The sequence below is a fragment of the Drosophila gunungcola genome (assembly GCF_025200985.1).
Source record: "Drosophila gunungcola strain Sukarami chromosome X unlocalized genomic scaffold, Dgunungcola_SK_2 000021F, whole genome shotgun sequence".
NCBI classification, from domain to species: Eukaryota; Metazoa; Arthropoda; class Insecta; order Diptera; family Drosophilidae; genus Drosophila; species Drosophila gunungcola.
The window spans coordinates 1,335,738-1,360,917 of record NW_026453184.1 but is presented as its reverse complement, the minus strand read 5'-3'; the positions used below and the strand labels follow the sequence as shown (position 1 = coordinate 1,360,917).

General features: G+C 40.0%; 5 protein-coding genes across 14 annotated transcripts; 2 read left to right on the top strand and 3 right to left on the bottom strand.

Moving 5' to 3' along the window:
• Positions 1 to 40: 40 nt before the first annotated feature.
• LOC128260352 (C-type lectin 37Da) lies at positions 41 to 1,445 on the bottom strand. Its single transcript, XM_052993289.1, has 2 exons — positions 1,011 to 1,445; positions 41 to 542 (listed from the first exon to the last, which is right to left on the bottom strand). The coding sequence occupies exons 1-2, from the start codon at positions 1,120 to 1,122 to the stop codon at positions 88 to 90; spliced, it is 567 nt and encodes a 188-aa protein (XP_052849249.1). The 5' UTR covers positions 1,123 to 1,445; the 3' UTR covers positions 41 to 87.
• Positions 1,446 to 1,724: 279 nt separating this feature from the next.
• Positions 1,725 to 5,751, bottom strand: LOC128260350 (serine protease snake). 3 transcript variants are annotated; one of them, XM_052993285.1, is made up of 6 exons: positions 5,704 to 5,717; positions 5,384 to 5,477; positions 4,803 to 5,036; positions 3,812 to 4,156; positions 2,975 to 3,194; positions 1,725 to 2,497 (listed from the first exon to the last, which is right to left on the bottom strand). In XM_052993285.1, exons 3-6 carry the CDS (start codon positions 4,894 to 4,896, stop codon positions 1,858 to 1,860), a joined length of 1,299 nt encoding a protein of 432 aa, XP_052849245.1. In that variant the 5' UTR covers positions 4,897 to 5,036; positions 5,384 to 5,477; positions 5,704 to 5,717; the 3' UTR covers positions 1,725 to 1,857. The 3 variants fall into 3 exon arrangements, with proteins under 3 accessions (XP_052849245.1, XP_052849243.1, XP_052849244.1); XM_052993283.1 differs by lacking the exon at positions 5,704 to 5,717 and adding an exon at positions 5,558 to 5,587; XM_052993284.1 differs by lacking the exons at positions 5,384 to 5,477; positions 5,704 to 5,717 and adding an exon at positions 5,744 to 5,751.
• A 409-nt stretch (positions 5,752 to 6,160) lies between these two features.
• Positions 6,161 to 21,569, top strand: LOC128260348 (uncharacterized). 8 transcript variants are annotated; one of them, XM_052993275.1, is made up of 10 exons: positions 6,161 to 6,281; positions 7,377 to 7,507; positions 15,480 to 16,183; positions 16,380 to 16,499; positions 16,789 to 16,869; positions 18,115 to 18,223; positions 18,419 to 18,678; positions 18,984 to 19,040; positions 19,963 to 20,230; positions 20,699 to 21,569. In XM_052993275.1, the coding sequence occupies exons 3-10, from the start codon at positions 15,613 to 15,615 to the stop codon at positions 21,276 to 21,278; spliced, it is 2,046 nt and encodes a 681-aa protein (XP_052849235.1). In that variant the 5' UTR covers positions 6,161 to 6,281; positions 7,377 to 7,507; positions 15,480 to 15,612; the 3' UTR covers positions 21,279 to 21,569. The 8 variants fall into 8 exon arrangements, with proteins under 8 accessions (XP_052849235.1, XP_052849232.1, XP_052849239.1 ...); XM_052993272.1 differs by having other exon boundaries at positions 6,192 to 6,338; XM_052993273.1 differs by having other exon boundaries at positions 6,193 to 6,338; positions 7,372 to 7,507.
• A 441-nt stretch (positions 21,570 to 22,010) lies between these two features.
• LOC128260351 (kelch domain-containing protein 3) lies at positions 22,011 to 23,880 on the top strand. The gene has a single exon (XM_052993286.1). It carries the CDS (start codon positions 22,304 to 22,306, stop codon positions 23,510 to 23,512), a length of 1,209 nt encoding a protein of 402 aa, XP_052849246.1. The 5' UTR covers positions 22,011 to 22,303; the 3' UTR covers positions 23,513 to 23,880.
• Positions 23,881 to 23,993: 113 nt separating this feature from the next.
• On the bottom strand, positions 23,994 to 24,906 carry LOC128260353 (INO80 complex subunit C). The gene is made up of 2 exons (XM_052993290.1): positions 24,720 to 24,906; positions 23,994 to 24,651 (listed from the first exon to the last, which is right to left on the bottom strand). Exons 1-2 carry the CDS (start codon positions 24,844 to 24,846, stop codon positions 24,452 to 24,454), a joined length of 327 nt encoding a protein of 108 aa, XP_052849250.1. The 5' UTR covers positions 24,847 to 24,906; the 3' UTR covers positions 23,994 to 24,451.
• Between the last annotated feature and the right edge of the window lie 274 nt (positions 24,907 to 25,180).

Genomic DNA, 25,180 nt, shown 5'->3' with positions numbered 1-25,180 from the left:
TTTTTTTTACCCGAAAAAATTTTAAAAATTTTAATTTCTTTAATTTTTATTATTTTGTATTAAGTAAACCGCCCTTCAAATTGAAAACTACCACTTAATGTAGGTGAACTTGAATGTTTTGGGCTCCGTCGCCTCGCAGACGTACAGCATCTGGATCTTGCAGTTGGCATCGTTGATCATTTCCCGGGTGGCGAACATGTGGACACAGTTCTCGTTCCCACCGTAGTTGTCCGGCATTTGCTTGGGCCCATTCCAGGGGGCATAGGTCATCGGCCGGCCATTGGACATCCAGTAGAAGGCGCCCTCGGTGCCCAGGTCGTTGCCCGAAATCCAGAAGTAGTCGTTGTTCTTGAACCCCTTGACCTTCATGTACTTAATCAGCGCCTCCATTTCCGGCTTGTCCTCGATGGAGGCCAAGTGGGCGTTCATCATCCGGCAGGCGCCGGCCGCCTGGAACCAGTTGACCTTGTTCATCGGCTCAATGTAGTAGTAGTTGTCCCCAATTCGCACGAACGGCGTGGTATCAATCTCAGAGGGAATGCCTGAAATTTATTGCAAGTAATTTTATTAGGGATTTACCAAAAAAAAAGCTTGTCGAGAACATTCACAAGTTATTATTAAAATAACAACCAAAGTTTAAAAATTTTAAGATTGTAGTAGTCAGAATTTTTCAAATGGGTTATTTAAAATTATTTAATATTTTTTCGATTGAAAACAACAACAAAAAACTTTGATTGCCAATATTATTGATATCAAATTTAATTTGTTGATTAAACATGGCATTTTGTATATCGGAAATACTACTAACAAGAAACAAATATTGGCAAATATTTTATAGCGATCTTTTTCCGTTATTCCGTTTTCTAACAATGGTTTTGGTTACTTATGATTTAAAAAAAAAAAAAACATAAATTGTCGAATAAAAAAGTATATCTTATTTTAAAATGATATACTTGGCACTAAAAACAATGCAAGTTTCAAAGAAATGCAAAAGAAGTCTAGGGACTTACCATTGTAGACCTCCGTGCGGTAGTTGGTGAATATGTTTACATCGGGCAGATAGGCGAAGGAACTACTCCAGGCGCTTGCGAGGATCAACAGGAGCGTTGTTGGGCGGTACATCTTCGTCGGTCAGTGTCCAGTGCTCAACTATCCGGCGTCCGTAGTTCTAGACACTTATATCGTCGGCAAATCAAAAGTTTATCCATTCCGGACAACTGTTTACCCGATGCAAAGCAACTGAATCAGCCGCATATTTCCACAGTAGAAACCCGATACACAACCGCTGCAAGGGAACACCCACAAATGCAGACTATTTGACGGTATAAATATTTATCTATTTATGAAGAAAATGGTGATTTGATGAGTTATACATGATTTTTGCTATATTTGAGTTGCCGCCATAGAATACTAACATTTTCATTACTGATCTGACAAAAAGATTTCATTTTAATTTTTTAAAATCGCTTAAGGCACAATTGTCATTGAGTGGCAAAACCATAAATATAATAAATCTTTTTTTATAAATTATTTTAGATGTGTTTTGTTTTAACATTCAAATTCTTATTTATTTTTCTTGAGCGTTGTTAAATAATTATTTTTCCTTTTTTTTAACAACTTATTTCCGACAAGTAAATTTCCTAGCTCTTTCGGAATGTCAGAACAATTTTTTCTTTAGATAAAGGGTTTAATGTTTTTCTAAAAACCTATAACCTACATGTTAGGGGCAAAACTTTTTCTTACAAGTTTCTTTTTTTTTTTAAGAAAAAAATCCAAAAAAAATAGAATTATTAAAGTAGAAACTTCTTAATGTCTTCCTGTATCCTGTCTTGGTTATATAGTTATCGAGCTAAGGTCTCAGGTATCCGCCCGCAGATCGAAATCGAGCCTGGACATTGCATTGGGTGTCGTGGAGATGGGAGTGTGCTGCGTTGGCTGAAATCCCTGCGGCCACACGATGCCCTCGATCCAGTCGATAAAGCTGGACACCCTGGTGTACACCGAGGGCGGTCCACTGGCGCATCCCTGTCCCAGCGACGTGATGCCCACAATGTAGCCCAGCGGTCCGTCCTGCATGAGCAGGGGTCCGCCGGAGTCGCCCTGGCACGTGTCCCGTTCGCCGGTAATGTCGCCGGCACACATCTGGGTGCCGAGTACGCCCTGGGCCAGCTGATCCACCTGGTAGTGCACCTGGCACTCCTCGTTGCTGACGCTCTTCAGCGGCACCTTGAGCAGCTGGGCGGAGGAGAGGCCGGCGAAGCTGGTCTGTCCGTACCCGATGGCCGTGACCAGCGAGTTGGCCACCTCCTTTTCGCCCCAAATGCAGGTGGGCTTAAAGGCCGGCTTGGCCGGTGTCTCCAGCTCCAGCAGGGCAATGTCGTTGTAGGCGGTGCTGGCATTGTACTCCGGGTGCACGATCACCCGTCGGATGGGCATATCCTCGTCCTCGGACAGGGTCAGATTGTCGCCACCAAGGCGAACCTGACTGGGCGGTTCACTGCAAGATTTAAGGGTTAAATCCAGGCTTATACTTATACTATTTTATCCTCCATGATTTTGATCTTTCTAATTTGAATACTATTTAAAAAAAAAAAAATTATTGATTTTGGCAATGATTATGATAAATAAGGCTTTTCGAAGCCTAGTTTCCCACTACAGCTTTATTTATATTAATATTATTTTAAACTTAAGAAAACCAAGTTTTCTTTTTGTTTATATCTCTAAGAATTTTGTTGTTTCAATCGTTTTATTACGATTTAGGCCAAACGTTTTGACTTTACAAAATGTCTAAGCAATTCTTGTCATATATCAATAAAAGTTTAAACACATAACATTAGTTTAAACATAATAGGCTTATGTTTCTGAAATTCTAAAGGGGTTTTAGACATGAACCTGAGCTCGGCATAAACCTGATCGCATTGTGTTGATAAACAAAGTATGATTATAGATTGAAAAAGGTAGAAAGGTATCTTACCCTCCCAAGTCGGCGCAGTGGGCCGCCGTCAAAACAAAGTTGTTGGAGATGAGGGCGCCGCCGCAGCGATAGTATATCCGCTGATCGAAATTGGACCGCCAGCCGAGGGCCGCCATGAAGGGGAATTCCCGGTACCGGGTGGGTTTCCCGCCCACAACTGAGACCACGAAGGTCAGATCGCGCTCGTTGACCTGCTGGACGTTGTTGTTCTCGTAGCAGGCTGTAAATTAGAAAGGTTTAGTCATGGATTACATCACGTGGTTCACGCAACAAACAACATGATTAATAAGGTGATTTTTTTAAATTGATTTTTACGTGGAGCCGATTTTATTGTGACCTGGGTGTAACTATATTCACATTAAGTCAGAATGACTTGCTCAAAATAATGTTTGTGAAGCTAGTGAATTTAATAATTAATCGAAAGTTTATCTCCCCTGAGGGGTTTTAGAAAAATGTCCTGAATTTTTTATATACATAAACATTTCAAGTATTCTTTGTTTCTGTAATTTTTTTCATTACCCTCATAGTTTTAAATTATTTTTTATGTTTCCTTAACATTGTAAAGATGATTGGGACATTGAACCTTAAAAAAAATATTTTACAAAAACAATTTTTAATAAACTTGACATACAAGTATTTTTTAAATTATAGAATATTTGAATATTTCTCTTTCATATTATTTGTTTGCATGGATGTTTGATTTTAGAATACCTAAATATTGTTAAGTTCGAAATAAATATTTTTCATCAAAGAAATCTATATAGATAAAACATCATTAGCATTACACCCCTGATTGATTTAAGCGGTTTTGTATGATTATGGATTCGGATTGCTCACCCTGCAGACTGGGTCGCGTGACCAGGGGAGCTTTAAAGGGATTCCGGGTGGTGGGTAGCGTGGGCAGCGTGGGCGGCGTGGGCGGCGTGGGCGGCACTCCGGTGGTGATCTCCGGCAGCTCCCTGTCCGGCTCGCAGCACACGAAATGATCGAACCGCACAAAGTAGCAGGTCTTGGGCGACTCCCGTCGCTCCAGCCAGCCCTTGAGGGCACTGGGACACTCCTCCATGCGCTTGCAAGTGCCCTTCGTCCTCAGCACGTCGTCCAGGAGGCACTCATCGAAGGACTCCTTGGGGAAGATGATGCCGCGCTGCGACTGCGGACTTATAGCGGGCGTGGCTTCAACTGTGGTGCAAAAAAAACCATTAGGTGAGAAATGTGCGTGTGAATCACTACGTTCTGCGATCTACGATCTAGAAAATCCCCTTAAAAGATTTTCTGCAGAATTGGCTAAAACCATGATACATCTTTCTTTATGGGTTTTTTGTTGACAGCTTTCTAAAGCAACAAATTTAAAACATTTCACTTGATTGTGTTTCTTTTTTTACAACACAATTGCTTAAAATTGTTTTTTTTTAAACAGAGTTTGAAAATCTTAAGAAATCAAACTCAATTTGCTAAGAATTAGTTCTTTTGTTAATGAGCTTGCTACAAAATTATTACAAACCCAACAAATTAAACATAAAGATTCTATCAATTGGGCACAAATAAATGCGTACCAGAACATGAAATTTTTGTTTTTTGTTATTATAAACAAATTTTAGTTTAAACTTTAACAAATTAAATATATTGACACGGTCCATTTTTTTATATTGGGTTAAACATAAAGTTTAAGTTCAATAATGTTATTCACTTCATGTTCTTAATTCTTGTATTAAAACAAAAATCAAATTTAACCGAAACTCATTGAGTTTTGAACTTTCTATGTTTTCTACTTGATGATTTTCCTGATTTTCAGGTAGATCTAGGTTTATTTGGCAGCCTCTCTCACCTGCCAGCAGTGGAAGCAGCACCAGGAGATGCAGATACACACAGGTGGGTGTGAAACCGGGACTCTGAATCTCACTCCGACTACTCATCCTCATCCTCCGTTCTTGATCAGCGCCAGTTGCGGACTGCAGTGGGGTCAGCACGACGATCCCAGATCGCAGATCGCTGAGCAGAAACCAGCCGGGCAACTTCCAAGTGTCAATTAGCCAACAGCCAACAGACACACTGAAAAAATCTATTCAAACATCAATTAGTTGCCTTTCAAAATCATTGAAATGTGTTTAAGAAAATATTTAAAAAGCAATTAACAAAATTTGTGTATGGTTAAGTAATTAATATATATTGAAACTTTAAAATATTTATTATTTTTAAACCAAAAATCATAAATATATCTTTTAAATACAAACATATCTTTTAATACAAATTCAGGAACAATAATTTGTATATCTTTGGTAAACCAGAAACAATACATTTTTTGATCAGTGTGAGATTATCAGTTCGAAATCGTATTTGTTTCTGTACGGGCACGCGCTCTTTCTCTGTGCCCCTCCAAAATTTAATAATAATAAAACAAACGCTTGCTTTTGTTCAATTCCCGAAGCAGTATTATCTGTCCAGATGAGATGAAACGGTCTTGGCACTTCCACTTGTGACACACCACATCATTTGGGCCTTTCTGATAGTAGCACAAAATGAAATAAAAACAATAAATGCATAAACAACCGGTTTCTTGTTTAATTTAATTGACTTATTCACTTTGTGATGGCTCATTGAACTCGGATTATTTTCATTGTTTATTTTGTTTTTGCTGATTTAAGCAGCTTGAATGAAATCTGACATTTGTTATTATTAATTAGCGTTTGTTTTTATTGGGTTTATTTTAAAACTTATTAACTGTTTACACGCAGTGAGGCTAATGAAAGGCGCCAAGATAAAACTAACTTGAAATAATTAGGGGGCAAACAAGATATGGTCACACATGGAATCTGGCTATACAGCCCTCGTTAAAAGTTTATTGCAATGCGTTGGCAGTCCCAAAGCTTGTATCCAATTTTAATTGTAATTTTTTCAATTAAGGAAGTTTTGTTTATGAATAAATAAATAATGATAAATAATACATTTTAAATGCCAGTCGATCTCTAACATACTACTCTACTCTACTCATGAAATTTGTTTATACGGAAGTTGAATTATAAAGTTAAATAAACATTTTCTGAATGAGAAAATTTCCTACATTTATAATTATTTGATTTTGGCCAAATTATTTTTTTAAAACTGATAAGAAATACAGATATTTCCCGCTGGGCTAGTGTGACCATTTTATGACCCTATAAGCTTTCTGCCATTTCCGTTCCGCTGCGCAGGCGGTCACACTGCGCCTGGCTTTTGGAATTTTTGGCCGCGCAACCGAAAGCCAAGTCTGGTCAGTCGAAAAGCAAAGTTTGAACGAAACGGATGCAAAGAGACGCATTTGGAAAGGGTATTGTCATTTATCCCCGTGTTTTGACTTTGGTGTTGTTTTTGCCGGCGTTTTGGCGTAAGTGTACGCGCTCCTTTTCCCGCGCCCTTCGATTCCCACCCTTTTCGTAAGCGACGCGCGCACTAACGGTGAAAATGTAGCCTGTGTGCAATTTATTAATATAAATAGCGCGTAATTCAATACACACACCTAGGGACTTTGTTCGCGGACGTGCGTTTTTTGTTTTTATCTTCCTCTGTCTGGTTCGTCAGAATTCGTGTTTGCTTTTTGTTTTTGCAAGTGTAGAACAAAAAAAAAAAACAATAAATAATTGTTTAAAATTTGAATGGAGTGCGGGAGGGAGATGGCAGTACTCGCTGATCAGCTGAAGGTGAACCAGTTGTTGTTGTTGTTTTTGGCTTTATTTCAAGTGCAACCCTTTTATCTCCATCCCTTTATTCTATTGTCATTTACTGTCATGACGTCACTGAGCCCGTTTTAGCGATCAGATGACTCAGGTACACTGAAAAACAATTCGATCTTTTGAAGATCTATTAACAAAATATTATTCTTGCTTGATTGAATTCGTTTAAAAAAACAAATTAATAATAATAATGTAATAATCTAACGCTAACTATTCTATTAATCAAGTTGATTTTTGAAAATATGCAGAAATTTAAACTACAATAGTAATATTTAATTTTACATTCTTCGTATGTTTTGTACAGATAATTTCTTACTAATTGAATTGATCTATTACCTTTTATTTTGTAAATGTTTTTCAACCTCTGACGTCACTGGGCAAATATAGAAATGCTCCAAAGTGCTTAACAATTGATGACTACAACTTACAGCAAATAATAACGGAAAAAAACGCAACAACAAGGGCAAACAACAAACAGAGCAAATATCAATGTCTGCGCTATCAGTTGATAATGAGAAATTGCCCAACGCAACTCCCCCTTTTCCACCCACTCGCTGATAAGATAAGATAAGCATTCTTTCCTCCGCGTGTTTGGCATTCTTTTTTTTTCCACACAATAATTTTTTTTTGCGCTGTGCATCAATCAGAATTCTGTGAATAGTTGTTAACACACACGTTTTTTTTTAGAGTAGTGGAATAAACCAAGCAAACCAGCAAGGAAAACATAAAACAAATTAAGCAAATAGAAGTGACCGAAAAGGAAAACCGGTTGCAAATCAAGTGGCAAATAAAACACGTCATTTATTCGCCGATCTAGCAACAGGTGAGTCTGAATTACAAGGTACAATGCGGGTGCCAATGTTTGTTGTACTTTCACCTTTCTGGCGGCGTAATGAGGGCTATTTTTAAACCCCACTCGACACACAAGACACGGGCTTTGATATTTATTTTTCCTTTTTTGGGCATTTTTAAAAATACATTTTTTCTATTTTACTCGATTAGATTATGTTAACCAATTAACTTAGCTATACATTAATTTAAATGATTAGTATTTAGTTTTTTTCATATGAAAAAGATAAGGAGCATTTTTGGAGTCATATTATTTTGTTAACATTTAACATATTTTGGATTGTTATAGATTAAAATTAAAAGATTTTGTAGGTTCTGTGCTTTCATAAACTAATTAGCTGTTTCTAACAAATTAAATTAGCTTGTTAACAAATAAAATTATAGTCTTACTTCATACGAATTGCTTTGGGCTTTTCCCCAATGTTTTTAAAATTTGTGTTTATTTTCAAGTTAAAAGAAAAAAAAAATTGGTCGAAAGTTCCAAATATTATGAACATTAAATGTACTTTGCAGCTCAAATGTAAACGGCTTTGAAATGATGTATTCGTATTCCAAAGAACTTGATATTTAAATTTCAATTCGTGCACAACCATTACGATTCGAGGGTATCATAAACAATTTGGTGTCGTGCTGCATTTGAATTTCATTTCGAGCAATTTGAGCAGCGAGGCTAAGTGAGAATAACGATATTGACCTCCACGAAAACTAACCGAATGATTACCCTTTATGAGTCTGGGGATTTGCTATTTTTAGGTATGTATTTTGTACGTTTTGTACTTCTTTGATAACATTATTTACGTTCTTTGTAACTTACTGGGTTTATCTAAATCCATTTCCGCTTCCACGTTTCGTCGTTGTCGCAGTTTATTGCTATTGCTTTGTTTCTATATAATTTGTCTGGCCTGCATTTTTCCCTCTTTTTTCTGTAGTTTGTTGTATGTCCGGTGTTCCAGTCGGTGGAAATTTAAACAATTTTTACGAGGCTAAAAACATTTGCTTAACAAAATTGTATACAACAGAGAGCACAGTGAAGAAACTGAAAAAAGCGTGAGAGTCTAGAAATGATCTCATTCTCGTTGGCTATGCAGAAATATTTGTTGTTGCTTACTAGCACAGCTTTTTTTTTTCGTTTTTTGCCTCTTTTTGTTCCAGTTTATTGAGGCAATTTTGTTGCACATTTTTGCCAATTTTGAAAACAAATTGGGATTTGGGAAAAACAATAATTTTTACAAGGAAACCAAAGATTTCTGGCGTTCGAATCGTACATTTTTGCAGTTGAACCTGCATTAAAGATTAACTATTCAATTTCAGGCTATTCGGATTTTTTAAAGAATGTATTTTTGTTCATGTTTTGAATATGGGACAACAATTATGGAATAAAACATGTAACACTTGTAAAATTAGGAAGACAGCTAAACAGCTGTTAAATAAAATAAAATTGTTTGTCCAAGTAGATAAAACAATAAAAGATCTTCTAAAAATATTATGTTAAACAAATCTCGAGAATGCATAATACAATGACTTCTAGACGAGCAAGTTCGGTTAACCAGACACTGTTGAAGAAATATTTGCTTCAAAAAATGTTTATTGTTTTTAGTGTAATCAACAAAAGAATTACCACTTCGGCAGAGTGTTGGCTAGACACCTATTTTTCAGCCGAGGCGAGACCATCTGCTGCCCATATAATTATCTGTTCGATATATATTTGCAGCCGGTGTGCGGTGTGAGTGGTTCATTCAACTTGGAACCCCTTCTATGTTTCCTCCTGCTCGTCGTCCGATTCCCGGTCTCTTGGTCAAACGTCCGGCTCGGCATTTAAAAATAATTTCCACTGCCTCTTGTTTTGATTTTGGTTCTACCACGACTATTTCCCCCGATCTCTTGGCGACTTTTACATGGATGAAATGAGGCGTGAGTGTGCTGCAACTGGTGTAAAGTGATATGGATGGAGTTGGCGACGGGACGACGACGGGGAGTTCAACCTCATTTTGTTTGCCGATAAACAAATGCAATTCGAGATCCGCTGCGAATTTCACTCGTCTTTCTGAAAGTTGTTTTGTAATACTAGAGCGAATTCCCATTCATTGGTGTGGATGTGACCTGGATCTGGATGGATTTGCAGATAGTTTTCAGCTGTTAATGAGTAGAAGGCTTGTATTCGACTTTTCATATCATTTTTTATTCAAAATTGAGTCATTTTTCATTTGTTTATTATATTTGAGGCTTTTTAAATCTTTTTTTTCCCATTTCCAATCATTAACCGCTATGTGGGTCACTTAATGACGCCTTAGCCAGCCTCTAATCGGCGCTCCTTGAAGCACAGAAATAGCTAACAAAAGCCACACCACCCACCAGTGACCCACTAAGGAGCTTTGCCCCCAAAAACCGAAAGAAAAACCCCTTTGCCTTTGTCGCATGGGGTGGAATCGGATTCCGGGGGGCCTTCACCATTTGTAAACTGCATTTTCGATGTGCTATGTTCCGTGGCCATAAAACTGTCCGACTGGCCATATTGCCAAGTTGCTCTAATTTATGGAGCACCACCAACCACCATGGTTTCCTTTTTTTTTTTTGTATCTTTTGTTTAAAGAGAGGGGTGTGCTCTTAACTTTGCCTCGCTAATTCCAAGAATATTCCCGGCTATTGTGTAACCAAAGGAAAGCCGACTTTTCTTTTCTTGCGTTGCGTGTTCATATTTGAGCTTGCGTCTACTGTGAGCATTGGTCTTTACTTATTAATGATTGCATTTGAAGTACATAGGTTGAAAATTGATTGCAAGGCCGTCTAGCCAGTTTTATAATCGCTTCTATAACTTTTTTTAGCCATATAATTATTCATTTTCATACGATGTAGTCAGGTTGGTAAGCATTTAATAATTAAGTAGAGGTGAAGAGCAAATTTCAAGACAATTTTAGAACCTCAATATATATTATATATTACATAAAATTTAATGATAGTAAAATAAGTAATATTCTGAAAGTGCTCACCCTTACTTTTTCAGTCTAAGACAGTAATATTCGCTTATTATTTTATAGGGTATTCCTAAGTCGATTATCTAGTGAATCTCTGGTTAATAAGCTATTCCGTGCACAAAGGGCATAAAAAGTTGGACACCAGAAGATGGGGAAGTCGATGATGGTCGTGCAGTTTGGTCATTCGAGGGCTGAGGGAAGTAAATGGAACCCACGCACTGCATCAAGTATTGATCCGCGGCTAATTGATCTAGTGATCCAATCATAGAATACGAAACTAATGCCCGATGGAGGGGGCAAATGACGCATGCCACTTGTGAAGAAACCCCAACTATATTGCAGCAACCGATTCGAGATTCGAGAGGGAACATTATTATTTTCGTCGCCCACACGAGAGACTCAATAAATAGTTGGTCATAGTGAGCCATCTGACGAAAGATTTTTCGAAGACAAATAAATCTTGCTATCTGAGTATAAATATTTTTCCCATTTGCGCAACATTCTGGGAGTGAATCACCGGACGATTGGAAAATCCAGACAGACTGACGATAGGAAAAAATTTTTTTTTTGATGATCTCTTGGACAACGAGTCAGCAAAGCAGAAAAAACGCATGACACTAGAAATATTCTGACTAATACCACAGAAATGAACAAGTTTTAGTGGCGAAACTAAAAAAAAAACAAGATTAAGACTCAACTTACACAATGTATTTTGTTTGAATTATGCTCGTGATATCGAGTTCTCTTGCCCAAGCTCAGATTGTTTGCTTTGAAGGTCAGCTCCCGACTTCGCAACTTGTTTGCCGATTTAAAAAATCACAAATGCCTCAAAAGTTACGTCACGGGCGATAAAAGACATCATAATGAAATACTATATTATATATAAAGGGCTGACGTCACCGCAGTTTTGAACTCCTCGAGAAATCCCAACCTCAATAAGGTTCGCAAACCGCAAAACAAAACAAAACCGAACGAACTCAATTAACCGAAATGGAAAACAAATTCAGTTGTCTAAACGTTATTCAAATATGCAAATTCTGATTGAGTTTGTATTCAAATTCGATTGACAATTAAAGTTCACGGCAAGAATAACTAATTCAATTAGATATAGCTCTATATAAAAAGTATAATGAGTAAAGTAAATCATACGATTTTTGATTTTAAACAAACTGTTTGCAACTAAAAATAAAGTAATGCTAAATTCTTTAAATTTCTAACGAAAATTAAAATAATTTCTCTAATGCTATCGTTATAAAGTTTGTTAAGTTATTGGTTTTTACTTGCCAGCTATATCTAGAACTTTTAATAAAAATCTAATAAGCTAAGAACAAATTTAGTGCCATTTTTTGTTTGTTTTTTTTTTCACAAATATACTGCTCCTCCAAAAACATGGCTACAAGAATTTCCAAATTGTTTTATAAACAACCGATAGCGATTCAATGCCAGACAATTGAGGCATTTTGAAGGCAGGGTGAGAAATAATTTTCGGATAACCTTGACATGAAACGAGATTATGAAAATGTCCAGAGATGTTGGACCATTCAAGTATATATTTAGAGCTCGATGGGGCCAGATGCAGACATCTCTATTTGCATTGCTTAATCGGGCAGAACAGATGGATGGGACAAAGGGCCCTATAGAGAAGCCTCTTTATGTATAATAATCTCCACCCACCGTATATCTTCATGTCCAGTATCCAGTGGGGCAATCAAACGCAGTTGATTGTCAATTAAGCAGTAAATCAACAAAGTTCGATCGACTCACGTTTTGCGCTGTGAGTCACTAAATAAGTACCCGGTTTGCTTTACTTAATGGGTCTGTCGGGCGAATCGGTTCAAAAACTTTGACTTTGAGTCACGTTCGCCCCTTCGACTAATTGCGACAAAGGGAAAATTAACTGAAATTATGTGGTAATTAGCTGTTGTTACACTGTAGCAGATAAACCAAATAGATTGTACACTTTCTGTATATTGTATACCTATGCAATTCGCTGTTAGCCTGGGAAAAAAGTGAGGTGAAGTAAACTTATCTGTGGATCCTTCGATTAGAAATTGCAGTGGAATTTATCGGGCAAAAATGAGACCCCACGCAAAAAAAGCTGGTAGAGATTTAGTGCCTACATATGATATTTTCCTGTGTGGGCTTCTCTGAAAACCCACTTCTTGGCTGAGTTTGCTTGCTTTGGTCCACGCCTCACTTTGCTGGTACACTCAGAGTAATCATGACAATAATAACAATTAATTTGGTGTGTTTATGATCTGTTAAAGATAAGAAAATACAATTTTTAGAATAATAATTTAAAAACTGTAAGTGCTTCAAATATCATTGCTCTTTAAAAAGTTTGCAATTGTTTTAATGTTTTAAATTTAAATTTTGGTTTTTTTTACAAGGTTCAAAATATCCTAAAAACGCTTTGAAATATTCATTTACTTCTTTTTGATTCATTAACAAAATATTAAAAACGATGTTAACTAAATATTAGCTAGCTGTAAGTTAAGCATAAATTCAGAATTTTTTATTTATTTAAATCTAGTCTCTAGAATCTATGAACCCATAAAGAAGGGTATAGGTATAGAATGCCTTTTTGTGTGGGCTGCGGAGGAAACTACTAACGGAAATTGCTGTCGGATCCCCTCCTGTTAGGAATGTGTTTTTTATCCAGCCAAATATGAAATTTGATTTGGTTTTGTGTGTTGTGTTGTGGTGTGGTGTGGTGGCTGTGTGTGTACATAATTTTTTGTGTCAAGACACGTGACTGGAACTCTGTCAACCGTAAAGAGTTTTCGCCGGGGGCCAAGCCCTTTGCCCCTTCGGGAGTTACGCATCGCCAGGCACTTGCCATCGGAATTTCCATTTCTGTTTCAGACGACGCCCCAAAGATCGGCGAACTATAAAAACAACAAAATTGTACGAAAAACATTGCCCAACGGAAGTGAAGAAATGCATTTCCAAAGGGTGTGTCCAGGGGCGGGACTGTAGACTGTACCATTTTTGGTGCAGTTTATCTGCTCATATTTTTTTCCTTTTGTTTTAATTGAAATTGCAGACGACAAATAATTTCCGGCCGTGAAATTCGAGTGGTGCACCCTTTGACAAAAAAAAAGTGAAGTGGGAGGAAGCGCTTTAATCTAATTAAGTGCGTGGAATGATTGGATAATGCCTCATAAACTTTTTCGAGACTGTCAGGGGATGGAAAATGCAATACTCGTTTCACAAATTTTACGTTATATAAATTGAAGTCATTTATTAAAGTGTGTAAATCGATACAATTCAACATAATTGTCAGATATTGGAATGTCATGCCTCGTTTAGCTCGTAATTAAATTCCCGATCAATTGGCATTAAAATCTGAACATTTTTATTTACGCGAAAATATAAAAATGAGAATTTTTTAAACAAGAAAATGTCATCAGCTGCACAAAATAGTTAATCTTTTAGCTGGGCGAAATGTCGTGATCCAGATTTTCCAATACAAAGGGTTACAACTGTTGGCTCAGAAATATAATATATAAAAATATAATATAGGTTTAAGCTTTTTGGGTTTTATTTGTTCCTTTAGGAATTAGTGTTTATAAAATACTTTGTACTGCAATATGTTTATATTTTTTGTTTTATGAATAACGAGTATAAAAATAAATTTAATTGCAGGTAAATTAATACCAACTTTAAGCAAGTACTGCCAGCTTAAAGTAAACACAAACTGAATACATTAGACTTGACTAATGCCATTGTTTTGGGAACCCAAACATATATAGTATTTGAAATGGTTTCCCTCATTAGCCAAGAATTTAGTTGCCATGCAGTGAATTTTTGCGCTAAATTGTTGTTTTGGGACCTCGAATTCCAAGAACTGGCATTTGAAAAATGTAAATTTTCATATCCCCTGCACTTTCCGCTGCTATTCACCCACTCGGTTCATTCGCCTCTCCCTTCCCGTGGGGGTTTTTTGTTTGTCCTATGCAAATTTAGCAGCAGGTCAACCCCCAGGAACCCCATTTTCCGGCCACTCCCCCTTTTTTTCTTACCAATTTTCCTCCATCTCTTTCGCTTTTCCCCGGGCGAGTTCAAAAACCTCTCTGTGCTGGGCTGTTTGGTGACATTTGGCCGGAAGTTGGCTTTTGCCTTTAATTGCTGGGGGTTGCAGGTGGGATGTGGGATGGTTGGCCCAAACGCCGCATTCTAGCCCTCATTTTTTATGGTTGTCATGCACTTGGCGTTGCCAAGTTCCTATTGATTTTCTTCCGTCGACTTGGTTTGTTTTGGTTTCTTTTATTGTTATTATTTCGTAGGCCCGAAACCAAGTCACTGGGTCGCAGTAAGCTGCAAAGGGGGAGGTTCGGGGGCTGGATTTATGACACCAATTATTTATGAATTCTAAATTTGTTTGGCCCATTGCCAGACAGACAGCGAGAACCGAAGCCCCGAAATCGGAAGGCGTCGAAAGGAGTCAAAGACGGGGGACAGGTATTATTTGATATGACCTATGGAAATGCGAATTTCTGGCTAAAAATACAGCCACAGTGAAGGCTCCAAAAAAGAACAGAGAAAACGTAAAAAAAACTCCCTTGGGAATCTGTTTGTTTTGTTGATTCAATTCACAAATAATAATAAACGCGCACCGTTCGTATAATTAAATAAAAATACAAATATATATAAGGTTAATTTAAATGTTTATTAAATATGGTATATTAAATGAAATACAAATTATTTATAAATAACTTTTTGAGCTATAAGATAATTTAATAGGAAGAAATCATATTGGAATAAAATTAAGAAATCAAAATCTTTTTACTTGTAAAATTTGTATTTTAAATGCCAAAATTGTCGAAATTATGAAGGAAATTGAACGTACAATATTATTTATTAATTATTAAAATTAGTATGCTGAGTAGTTAGTACATTTATGCCGCCTTAGGCAATCCCCACTGTTTGCCAGTCACTAATGACAGTCGACTTTTGCTTTTCTTTCGGCAGCACCAGCAAGTTTGGGCTCAAGGACGTCGCCGGAGCAGCAGCGGATTCGTATCGTATCGTATCGTATCGGATCGAAGGAGCAGGCAGTTCCAGGAGCACAGGGAAGGAGCAGGAGGAGCAGGACAGGAGCACCATGTCGGAGCGCAGGAGTCACATACAGATGGCGCCGCCACCACCGCCCCCCAAGCCAAACAAATCGCAGACAGCCAATGGAAACGGAAATGGAAATGGAAATGCCAACGGGGTCCTGGCGAATGGCAATAAAAACTATGGCAAAATTGTCGCAGGCCAAGACCAGGAGCCGTTGGCTCAGAAGTCGAGCGGCGTTCAGAGGAGCCAGTCGCCACCACGCACAGAACAGGTCGTGATGACGCCCCGCGGAAAGACGGCCAACAGCACGGTGATCCTCATCGAACGGAAGCTGGTCGGCGAGATCAACGATCGGGTGCACGTCGCTGGCGGCGATCACACGGGCATCATCATCAACAAGGACACGGTGGCCGGGCAGAAGAGCGCCAGTAAGGCGGCCGCCCTGTCCCTGGAGTTCCGGGTTTTCCTGGTCAGCGCCAACACGGGCAAGCACTCGCAGGAGTCGCGCACCCTGAGGTTTTGGTTCCGCGACTGGCTGACCAACGACGAGAAGCAGGCCCACATTGCCCAGGACTTCTTTAAGGAGCTGGTCAGTCCGCAGGACTTTCCCAGAGGTAGGTGGAATAATTCCTTAATCAAAACCCTTTACAAAAAAAATAAAAGCCTTAATGGTTGTCTGAAATTCAATCCAAAAGCTTAACTTTTTATCGAAACAAACAAAAGAACCCCACTCGAATTGATACAATACATTTGTAGGAATATAAAAGCAGACTTAAATTAAATTGTTTTTATTTGTATTATATTTTTCAGACTATGTGGGATTCATCAAGAAGATAATGAAGCTGCTGCAGCACGGTTACTCGGAGATTCAGTCCATTGAGATTGAATTACGCATCCTGGAGGAGACCTCCGCACCTCCCTCGCGACCACGTGAGTATCAACTATTCCTCTTTATAGGGTTGAGTAAAAAAGGAACTTGATATTAAATATAATTGATTTAAAATTACTTATAAATGTTATCACACATTTAACTCCGGAAATTTTGGCATACTTTTGAATAACTTAATTAAAGTATTTTTCTTTAATATCAAGTTCCATGCCTTTTCATTGACTTTTCCGAGTATACTGTACCATCGAAAATTGACTTCTCATCTGATGAACTATTTGACTATATATCCATCTATCCTCTGGGCTGTGCGGGTGGTTTTTCGGCGATCAGCCCGGGATGGGTACATCATCTACTGCTACGGCGACTGCAACCGGAAGTTCGAGGAGGCGCTGATGGCGCAGCGGAAGACAGGTGACGGCGACAACCTGATGAAGGCCATTTGGCTGGACATGTACACCGATCAGCTGAGCGCCAGGCGGAAATGATTCCCCCGATTCTCAGACCAGTTACCGCGATCCAGTGCTCCCACAACTAACCATCTAATCCGCTCAACGAACTCCGTTTTGTATCCGCTTCGTTGCACTTTTCCTCTCCGCCTTTTTTGTTGTTCGTTTTTTTGTTTTTTTGTTTTTTTAACTAATGCACGCACTAAAGACTCACAAAAAAAAAATGCTTTAAATATATAAAAAGTGTTGTGCACTCCAAAGAGAAAAAAAAAACAGAAATGTAAAAAAAGCGAAATAAAATAAATTTCAAACTGTATAGGTTTCTAGATGGCTCTCATACTGTATGGCCTTGTATGCTAGTCAATGGCTCCCCAAATACTCTTGTAATAGCTTTCCAACTGTAAAGGTTTGAGGGAGCTTACCAAACCGTAGAGGTTTTCATCTAGAAACTCGATAGTTTCAAGAGGTAGCCAACCTCGATCTTCAGCTATTGACTTCTATCTGCCTGTATTGATGTCCGGATGCCAAAAACTGATCTGCCGTGTCGTAGGGTTCCATTTAGAGCAAATACCCTGCAGTTTTGGCTCTCCAACTGTTCTTTATTTTTATAATAACTATAAAACAAAAATTAAGCAATAATATGCCAAAACAAAAACTTCATGACATAGTCGCTGCTTAAATTTAGATTTAAACCGACACTTGACCTCGAGTTGTCAAAAACCAGAAACCACAAACGATTAAATATTAAAAAAAACGACTAATAAAATAAATGGTTTTAAAACTGTAAATGCAAACTGTAAGTTTGTAATTAAAATGTCCTTAATATCGCAGTGCCTCCTCAACTTTGCTCTCGTTCCCCTTTTAAGACTCTTTGCTCCTCAAACTACTGCCTTCGTTGTTTTCAAACCCTGCCTCCTTAAACATTTCCAGCCCACCCAATTGTCCTCGCAGTGCTGACGACACCTCAAGTGTCCAATTTGTCTGGCGTCTGCAATTAAAATCCGCTGCTTGAGCACTTAATTGACCGCCCTCCCAGCCGTGTGTGTGCGTGTTTTTTACTAACAGACACCGCCTAACCAGCCACGCCCACCGCTCAGAGTAGATGTCATTGCCCGCTAACAGAAGTCCTGGCTAAATTAATAACCATCGAAAGAGGGGGATTCCTCGAAATGTGCTTTAATCGTGTGTTTCTCTTATGTTCTTCCCTTAGTTTCCCTTGAGGAATCCCAGTTCGAATCTCCGCCGTTGACCCAGGAGAAGGTGCTGGAGCTCATTGAGCAGGCATATCCCAATCCCATCTCCCCAGAGGATCTGGCAAAGTGAGTAGTTAACGTTTATGAGTATTAATTATTATTTAGTACAAAAATATTGCCCAAAAAGGTGTCGATTTTGTTTTTCCATTCTGAGTCCAATTTAAAATTTAATGAAGAAGATCTAGGTCTAAAAAAAAAATTGCAATTAAAGTGTATTGACTTTCTAAATTAAAGTACTAAAATCTTTCGCCTATTTCCCAGGGACTACGGCTGGAGTGAGCAGGATGTCTTGCTGGTGATCCAATCGCTGCAGGAGCGCGGCCTGATCAAGTCGATGGAGTACAACGCGTACACCCGCATCCACCACGAGGACAAGGAGATCAAGGTGGTCAAGCAGATGCCTACGATCGCCTCCAACAAGCAGCCCACCATTGCCATCATCACGGCCCAGTACTGCGAGAAGCTCGCAGTGGACGCGATGCTCGAGAACAAGGAGACCTTCGTCCGATATACCACAGTCGGTAGGTGGCTTATCATCGATTTTTAATCGATAACCAATTGTCGATTATCGATTGGCATTGCCTCCTCCCCAACTCTAACTAATCAAACTCTTGGCTAACCATCTTTTCTCTGTTTCTCTCTTTCCCTTCCTGTTTCCCCAAAAACTCAACTCTGGTGGGCCAAAAAAAAAATATAAAAAACTTTACCAAATTTTGCCATTACCGATTGAATTTGCATACAATTTTGCTGATTGTCTGCTTGCCTGCAATAAAAAAACATTTCACCTACAACCCCCTGAATCCGAAAATACCAACCCATGTAACAGATTCCGATCCCAATCTAACGAACTCACTCAGAAAGTCCAAAAAGAAACGAAGATTCGGTAAGCTAAACGTCCAGAATCCACATCTAAATTCTGTCGCACCCATAAGTCAAGGTCGAGTTCATAGGGTTTTTTCAAAAATAATATCTAAAATTAAATAAATTAAAAATATAACTACTAAATTCCTATAATTCTATCCTAATCCTACATGAACTATTTAAATTTAAATAAACTTATTCAATATGAACTTATTTAAAGCTCTGAAGAGTAATACTCATTTTTCCTCAGCGATGTCTACAGTAAAAACTCTGTGGTTGGGGGAATTCGGGGAGTTCGCAACCATCGAGTGACATCTGTACTCAAATGACTTGCCATAAACTTGGCATAAACTTATGAACTTGGCCTAGAATAATTTGATTTGTTGTTACTTTCGTGTCCTTTTTTGTGTCTGTGTTGTTTCATCGGCTTTTTGTTTCATTTTATTTGGTTGTTGTTATGGTAAAGGATTGTCCTAGGATAGACATGACCTTCTATTGTACATACATGTAACCATTGTCATCAAGGCGGATTGATTAGATCCGTCACGCACCTGGTTCATAAAATGGTTAACCATTAATATACCTATATATCTTAATTTACTGTGATGTGGGTACAAAAAAAGATTTGAGAGGAGAAGCTTAATGCAATACCAAAACAGTATAAAACATTTATTTAACTGAGTTATTTTTTTATTTCTAAATTTTATTGTTACAAAATAATAATATAAAATTATTTGTTTTTAAATTCTTAATTTTATTGTTACAAAATAATAATATAAAATTATTTGTTAAATTATTTTTGCACAAGTATCTGTATAATTTACTTATTTTCATTGATCCTCATCTCTCTTCTTTTTTGAACCCCTCCCTATCTGGTGTACACTGAGCGTAACTTCCTGTCTCCCTGGTAACCTACTGACCACCATTTGCTCTCTATTCCACAGGCGAATCGAACGTTTATACCCTGGGAAATATCGGGGCGCACAGGATCGTGAGCACCAAGCTCCCATCGGTGGGCAATAACAGGGAGGCGATGACGGCCACGGGCAACACCACCACGCGCCTCTTGGGCACATTCCAGAAGGTCGACTTCGTCTTCATTGTGGGCGTGGCCGGGGGCGTGCCCCACTACACGGACTACAAGAAGCACGTGCGGCTGGGCGACGTGGTCATCTCGTATGTGGACAAGCAGCGGGCGCTGATCAGCAATAGGTAAGGATCTCGGAAGAATAGAAATATAAATAAATAAATATTCAGTTGGGCTTAACAAGCTTTATAATAGGTTAGCTTTAGCTAGATTATTAAAATCACAATTTAGATTATTTAAATAAAAAAAATTTATATTATTCCCATTTACCATTTAATTTATTTTCCAAATCACAAATTTTATTTTGAATATTTTCGTTTATTTTTGTTGTATACAAACCCAATAAAAATGGGTTTTGAAGCTCCCTAATATCGTTTCAATAAAATTGGTAATAAAGCGGTGACTAGACTAATGAAGAACACTCTTATACGGATCTTATTCTTTTACAAAAAAAAACAACAAAAAATATCGTTTATTTCTATTGTCAAATGGTTTTTGGTTGTGTATCTTTTATTTAGATGCCGTTTCTCTTACCTTAGTTAACATAATGCTTTGTAAAAATTCTATTAAGATACCGAATTTTTTTCCCGCAGCAAAGAGAAACCGTATGTGTACTTGTACAAGAGCGGCGAGGACGTGAAGACCTACTTCCCGGTGAACGATTCGCTGCAGCAGATCGCGGAGAGCCTGCAGGCCAACATGCAGGTGAAGCGGCCGTGGGAGGACTACTTGAGCCAGGCCCAGCAGGCGCTGGCCCAGAAGACGGAGGCGGACTTCAACCGGCCGGACGCGAAGATGGACAAGCTGTTCATGAATATTGGCAACAACGAGGTGATCGAGGTGGCCCATCCCATAGCCGCCGACGAGGTGGACGGAGTCACCAGGCTGCGCCTCCACCTGGGACCCATTGGATCGGGCAGGGATTTGGTGAGGAGCGACGAGCTGCGCACCCAGTTCGCCAGGAAGTACGGCCTCTTGGCCACCGATGTGGAGATGAGCAGTGTGCTGGACAGCATCATTGGCAACTGCCGGGAGAGCTTCATCCTGGTGAAGGGCATTGCCGACTACAAGGACGGCACTTCCACCCGGAAGTGGCAGAATTTCGCTGCCATTTCGGCGGCGTCGGTGGTCAAGTCGGTCATCTGCGGCATGGACGCGCCCACGAATGTCTAGGGGATCTGATCCCGATCTCCTCCATTCCCCCACCCGCAATCCTAGCATTTGATTTGTCCTTTTTTTCTGGGGGCTGGGCTTTGGGACCACCCTTCGTAAAACCAAAATGTGCATAGATTGCATCGTATATAATGTATGTTCGCGTAATATTGTATTAAATGATTTCTTGTTATTATTTTGTTATAACTTTTGTACTACAACCAATCTAATTTACACACAAACACATGACGTATATAAAACACATATATACAACAGTAAATAAATATCGCAACTAAGCTTGCAAAAACTAAACTAACTAAAGGTTTATTATTATCTTCATTTTATAAAACCAAATATAGTACATTTATTTAACCCAAGACGATTATTTCAAAATGAAAAATTTAGAAACCCAAGAGGACTTTTAAAAATAGGTGTTCAATGCAATGCTGTTTTACAGCAAGAAAGGATTATGAAATGTAGCTAGCTCTTCAAAAGCTCGGAAAAAGGATTATGAAGTCGATTGAAGTGATAAATACTTTTTTTTTTAATTTCCGAAAGGAATATAGAAAATACTACGATTTTGAAATCAATTGTAAAGGTGCCCAAAAGTATGCAGTGTAAAAAGAATCCATCGGCATTCCACGATATTATATTATGGTAGGTGTATTCGCTAAGCGACAAGGTGGCAACGCTATATCACGCACGAAACGGGGTCTTTTGCGAATTTTCGTGTCACGCTCGCATCTCTACAAAGCAACTACAACAAAAAAAAAGATTTAATTTTTTTTTAGCAGCAGAGCAGAGCGTTTGGTTTTTTGATATCAGCGTTGCGTTTACACCTGTGTGGCCTTCAGTCGCTCGCACCGCGCACCTAGCACCTCGCACCCCTCCTCCCCAATCCCCAAAAGCCCAGGCAGCAACTGCGGCGCACTTGTTTTCCTTTGTGTGCCTGCAAATCTGCCCTGCCCGTTTGCCTGGCCCAAAACCAAAAACAACACCGAAAGCAAAGTGGTGCTCCGCTGCCAATCCGTTTCCAAGTGGCCAAAATGCTGTGGACGGTGCACCTGGACGGTGGGCCGCAGCGGGTCAATCACGCGGCGGTGGGCGTGGGCGACTTCATCTACAGCTTCGGCGGCTACTGCACTGGCTACGACTACCGCTACAACGAGCCCATCGACGTGCACGTCCTGAATGCGCATACGATGCGCTGGACGCTGGTGCCGCAGCAGCTGGACGCGGCGGGTGTGCCGCTCAAGTACCCGCTGGTGCCCTTCCAGCGCTACGGCCACACGGTGGTGGCTCACAAGGAGCGCATCTACATTTGGGGCGGACGCAACGACGAGAACCTCTGCAATGCCCTCTACTGCTTCGATCCCAAGACGGCGCAGTGGTCCCGCCCCCCGGTCACTGGCTGCCTGCCCGGCGCTCGCGATGGCCACTCGGCCTGCGTCATCGGCAACAGCATGTTCATCTTCGGCGGCTTCGTCGACGAGATCAACGAGTTCAGCAGCGATGTGCACTCGCTCAATCTGGACACCATGGAGTGGCGCTACGTGCAGACCTTCGGGGTGCCGCCCAGCTACAGGGACTTCCATGCGGCGGTGGCCTACGAGCAGGAGCGCATGTACATCTTCGGCGGACGGGGGGACAAGCACAGTCCGTACCACAGCCAGGAGGAGACCTACTGCCACGAGATCGTCTACCTGGACATGAAGACCAAGGTCTGGCACCGGCCATTCACGGCCGGCAAGGTGCCCGTGGGCCGGCGCAGCCACAGCATGTTCGTCTACAACAAACTGATCTACGTCTTCGGGGGCTACAACGGCCTGCTGGACCAGCATTTCAACGATCTGTATACCTTCGATCCGCGCACCAAGCTGTGGAACCTAATACGGGCCAACGGCAAGGCGCCGACGGCGCGGCGAAGGCAGTGCGCCATTGTGATGGCCACCAGGATGTTCCTGTTCGGCGGCACCAGTCCTAGGAGTGGTGCCACCGCCAGTGGCTCGCCGGCAGCCGTCTCGCCCACCAACCAGGAGGCAACTGCGGCCGGCGGTGCTCCTGCGGGCGTGGCGCTCATCGACTACAGCGATCTGCATGTGCTCGACTTTGAGCCCACCCTGAAGACGCTGGCCACCATGGTGGTGCTTAAGCACCAGCTGGACATCTCGGGGCTGCCCCGGAGCTTCCGCTCCGATCTGCAGATGCTCACGCAGCCGAACAGTATTAGCCGGCCCATCAACCAAGCCGGCTAGCATCCAAAACCATAAGACCCAAAAGGATAAGAGCCTAAGTCGACTGCCACAAAACAAATGGGGGGCGGAGCGGAGAAGCACGGATCATCGCGGAGCCACTAGTCCGGTTCCTGGAACTTGAAACCAATGGAGGAGCAAGCTCGAAATACGTTTACGAGAGAGATGGCAAAAGAATAGAAAGAATGAAAGAAAGAAAGAAAGAGAGAGAGAAGCCCCAGTAATTACAAAAGTTTTAGAAACTTGCTTTGGTACTTCTGATAGCTGCTAAATAATACACAATAATATTGATACTTGCGAATGATATTATGATAGAGATGTAGTTTGTAAAACGTTTATAAATGTCCTTAAATAAAAACTCCATTACTTTATTTGTCAAAGGACCATTTGCTTTTGCCCAACTTATGATTATTTATTTTGTTAATAAATTATTACATTTGATTCAATGTTTATTTCAAAACTGGAAAGACGTAAACAAAAGTACACTTGATATTGTTTAACTACAAAGTTAGTCCAAAAAATTTTCAAATTTGCACGTATCGCTGGTTGAAATATTTATTTTTTTCATTATGACTCAGGTGTCTACTTTGTTAACTTTTACAATTTTCGACCCCCAAGGTAGTAATCCCACCTTGAACCTAAAAAACCCAATGTTACAGTCAAAAATACCCAAATTTCTAAAGGCTAAGAAAGTTGCAAAAACTAGCATGGAGGAATATATTTATGGCTTGGTGTGCTTATCCCCTTGAATGCAGAGTTACAGCCAGGAAGCAGTCAGCCAAACATTTGAAATCAATAGCTTAACACGCAATGCCAGTAAAAGTAAGGCCAGCAGCTCCGTAATTGGCTATTGTGAGTAGTGGTCGGATCGCAAGGCCTCGGGCAGTGCCTCCAGGGGCGGAACACATCGTATGTATGGGATGTATATGCTATATAGACGCATTATCCCACGGCGCTCGTATAGCCGCGTACTGTTAAGTACCCATTGATGATGTCCGAGGGCATGTGCTGCATGGAGGCATACTCATCGGCATTGGCGAACCTCAGCTTGGTGTGCGGATCGGCATATGGAGCGGGCAGACCGCTGATGTCCGAATATTTCTTGGCCGGAACCAACGAGGGCGGTGCATTGAGCGTGAAGTCTGGGAAAAACGAATAGCAAACATGTAGGGTAAAAAGGCCTTGGAAAATGTTTGTTCCTGGTACTCACAGGTGGGTCTTCCGGCGGGCAGCTTTAGATTCCGCTCCATATTGCTTATCTGCCGCAGTGGACGGTACACACAGTTCTTGGGAAAGGCAAACGGACGCTTAAATGATCGTTTGGGTTTCGCATCCATTTTTGCAATTGAGATGGTATAATCAGCTGACCGTGCTCGAGATGACAACGCCTGTTATCGATTGTAAATTCAATCTTTGCATACAGAGGATTACTGTGCGTAGCAGTTTGGTCACACTGAGATCGGAATCCTTCATTTTGAGCATGCGTGTTTGTTGTAAAAGAAACCAGTTATTTATGATAAATATAAATAAAGAATTAAAAATATCCAGACACCAAAACACCACCTTGGATTTCCAACCCCGATCTGATAAAAAATTATAGCCGGAGACAGCGCCAACAATTATCTATATAAATATTTGAATCATTAGTTTGATTTATAAATTACTCATAAC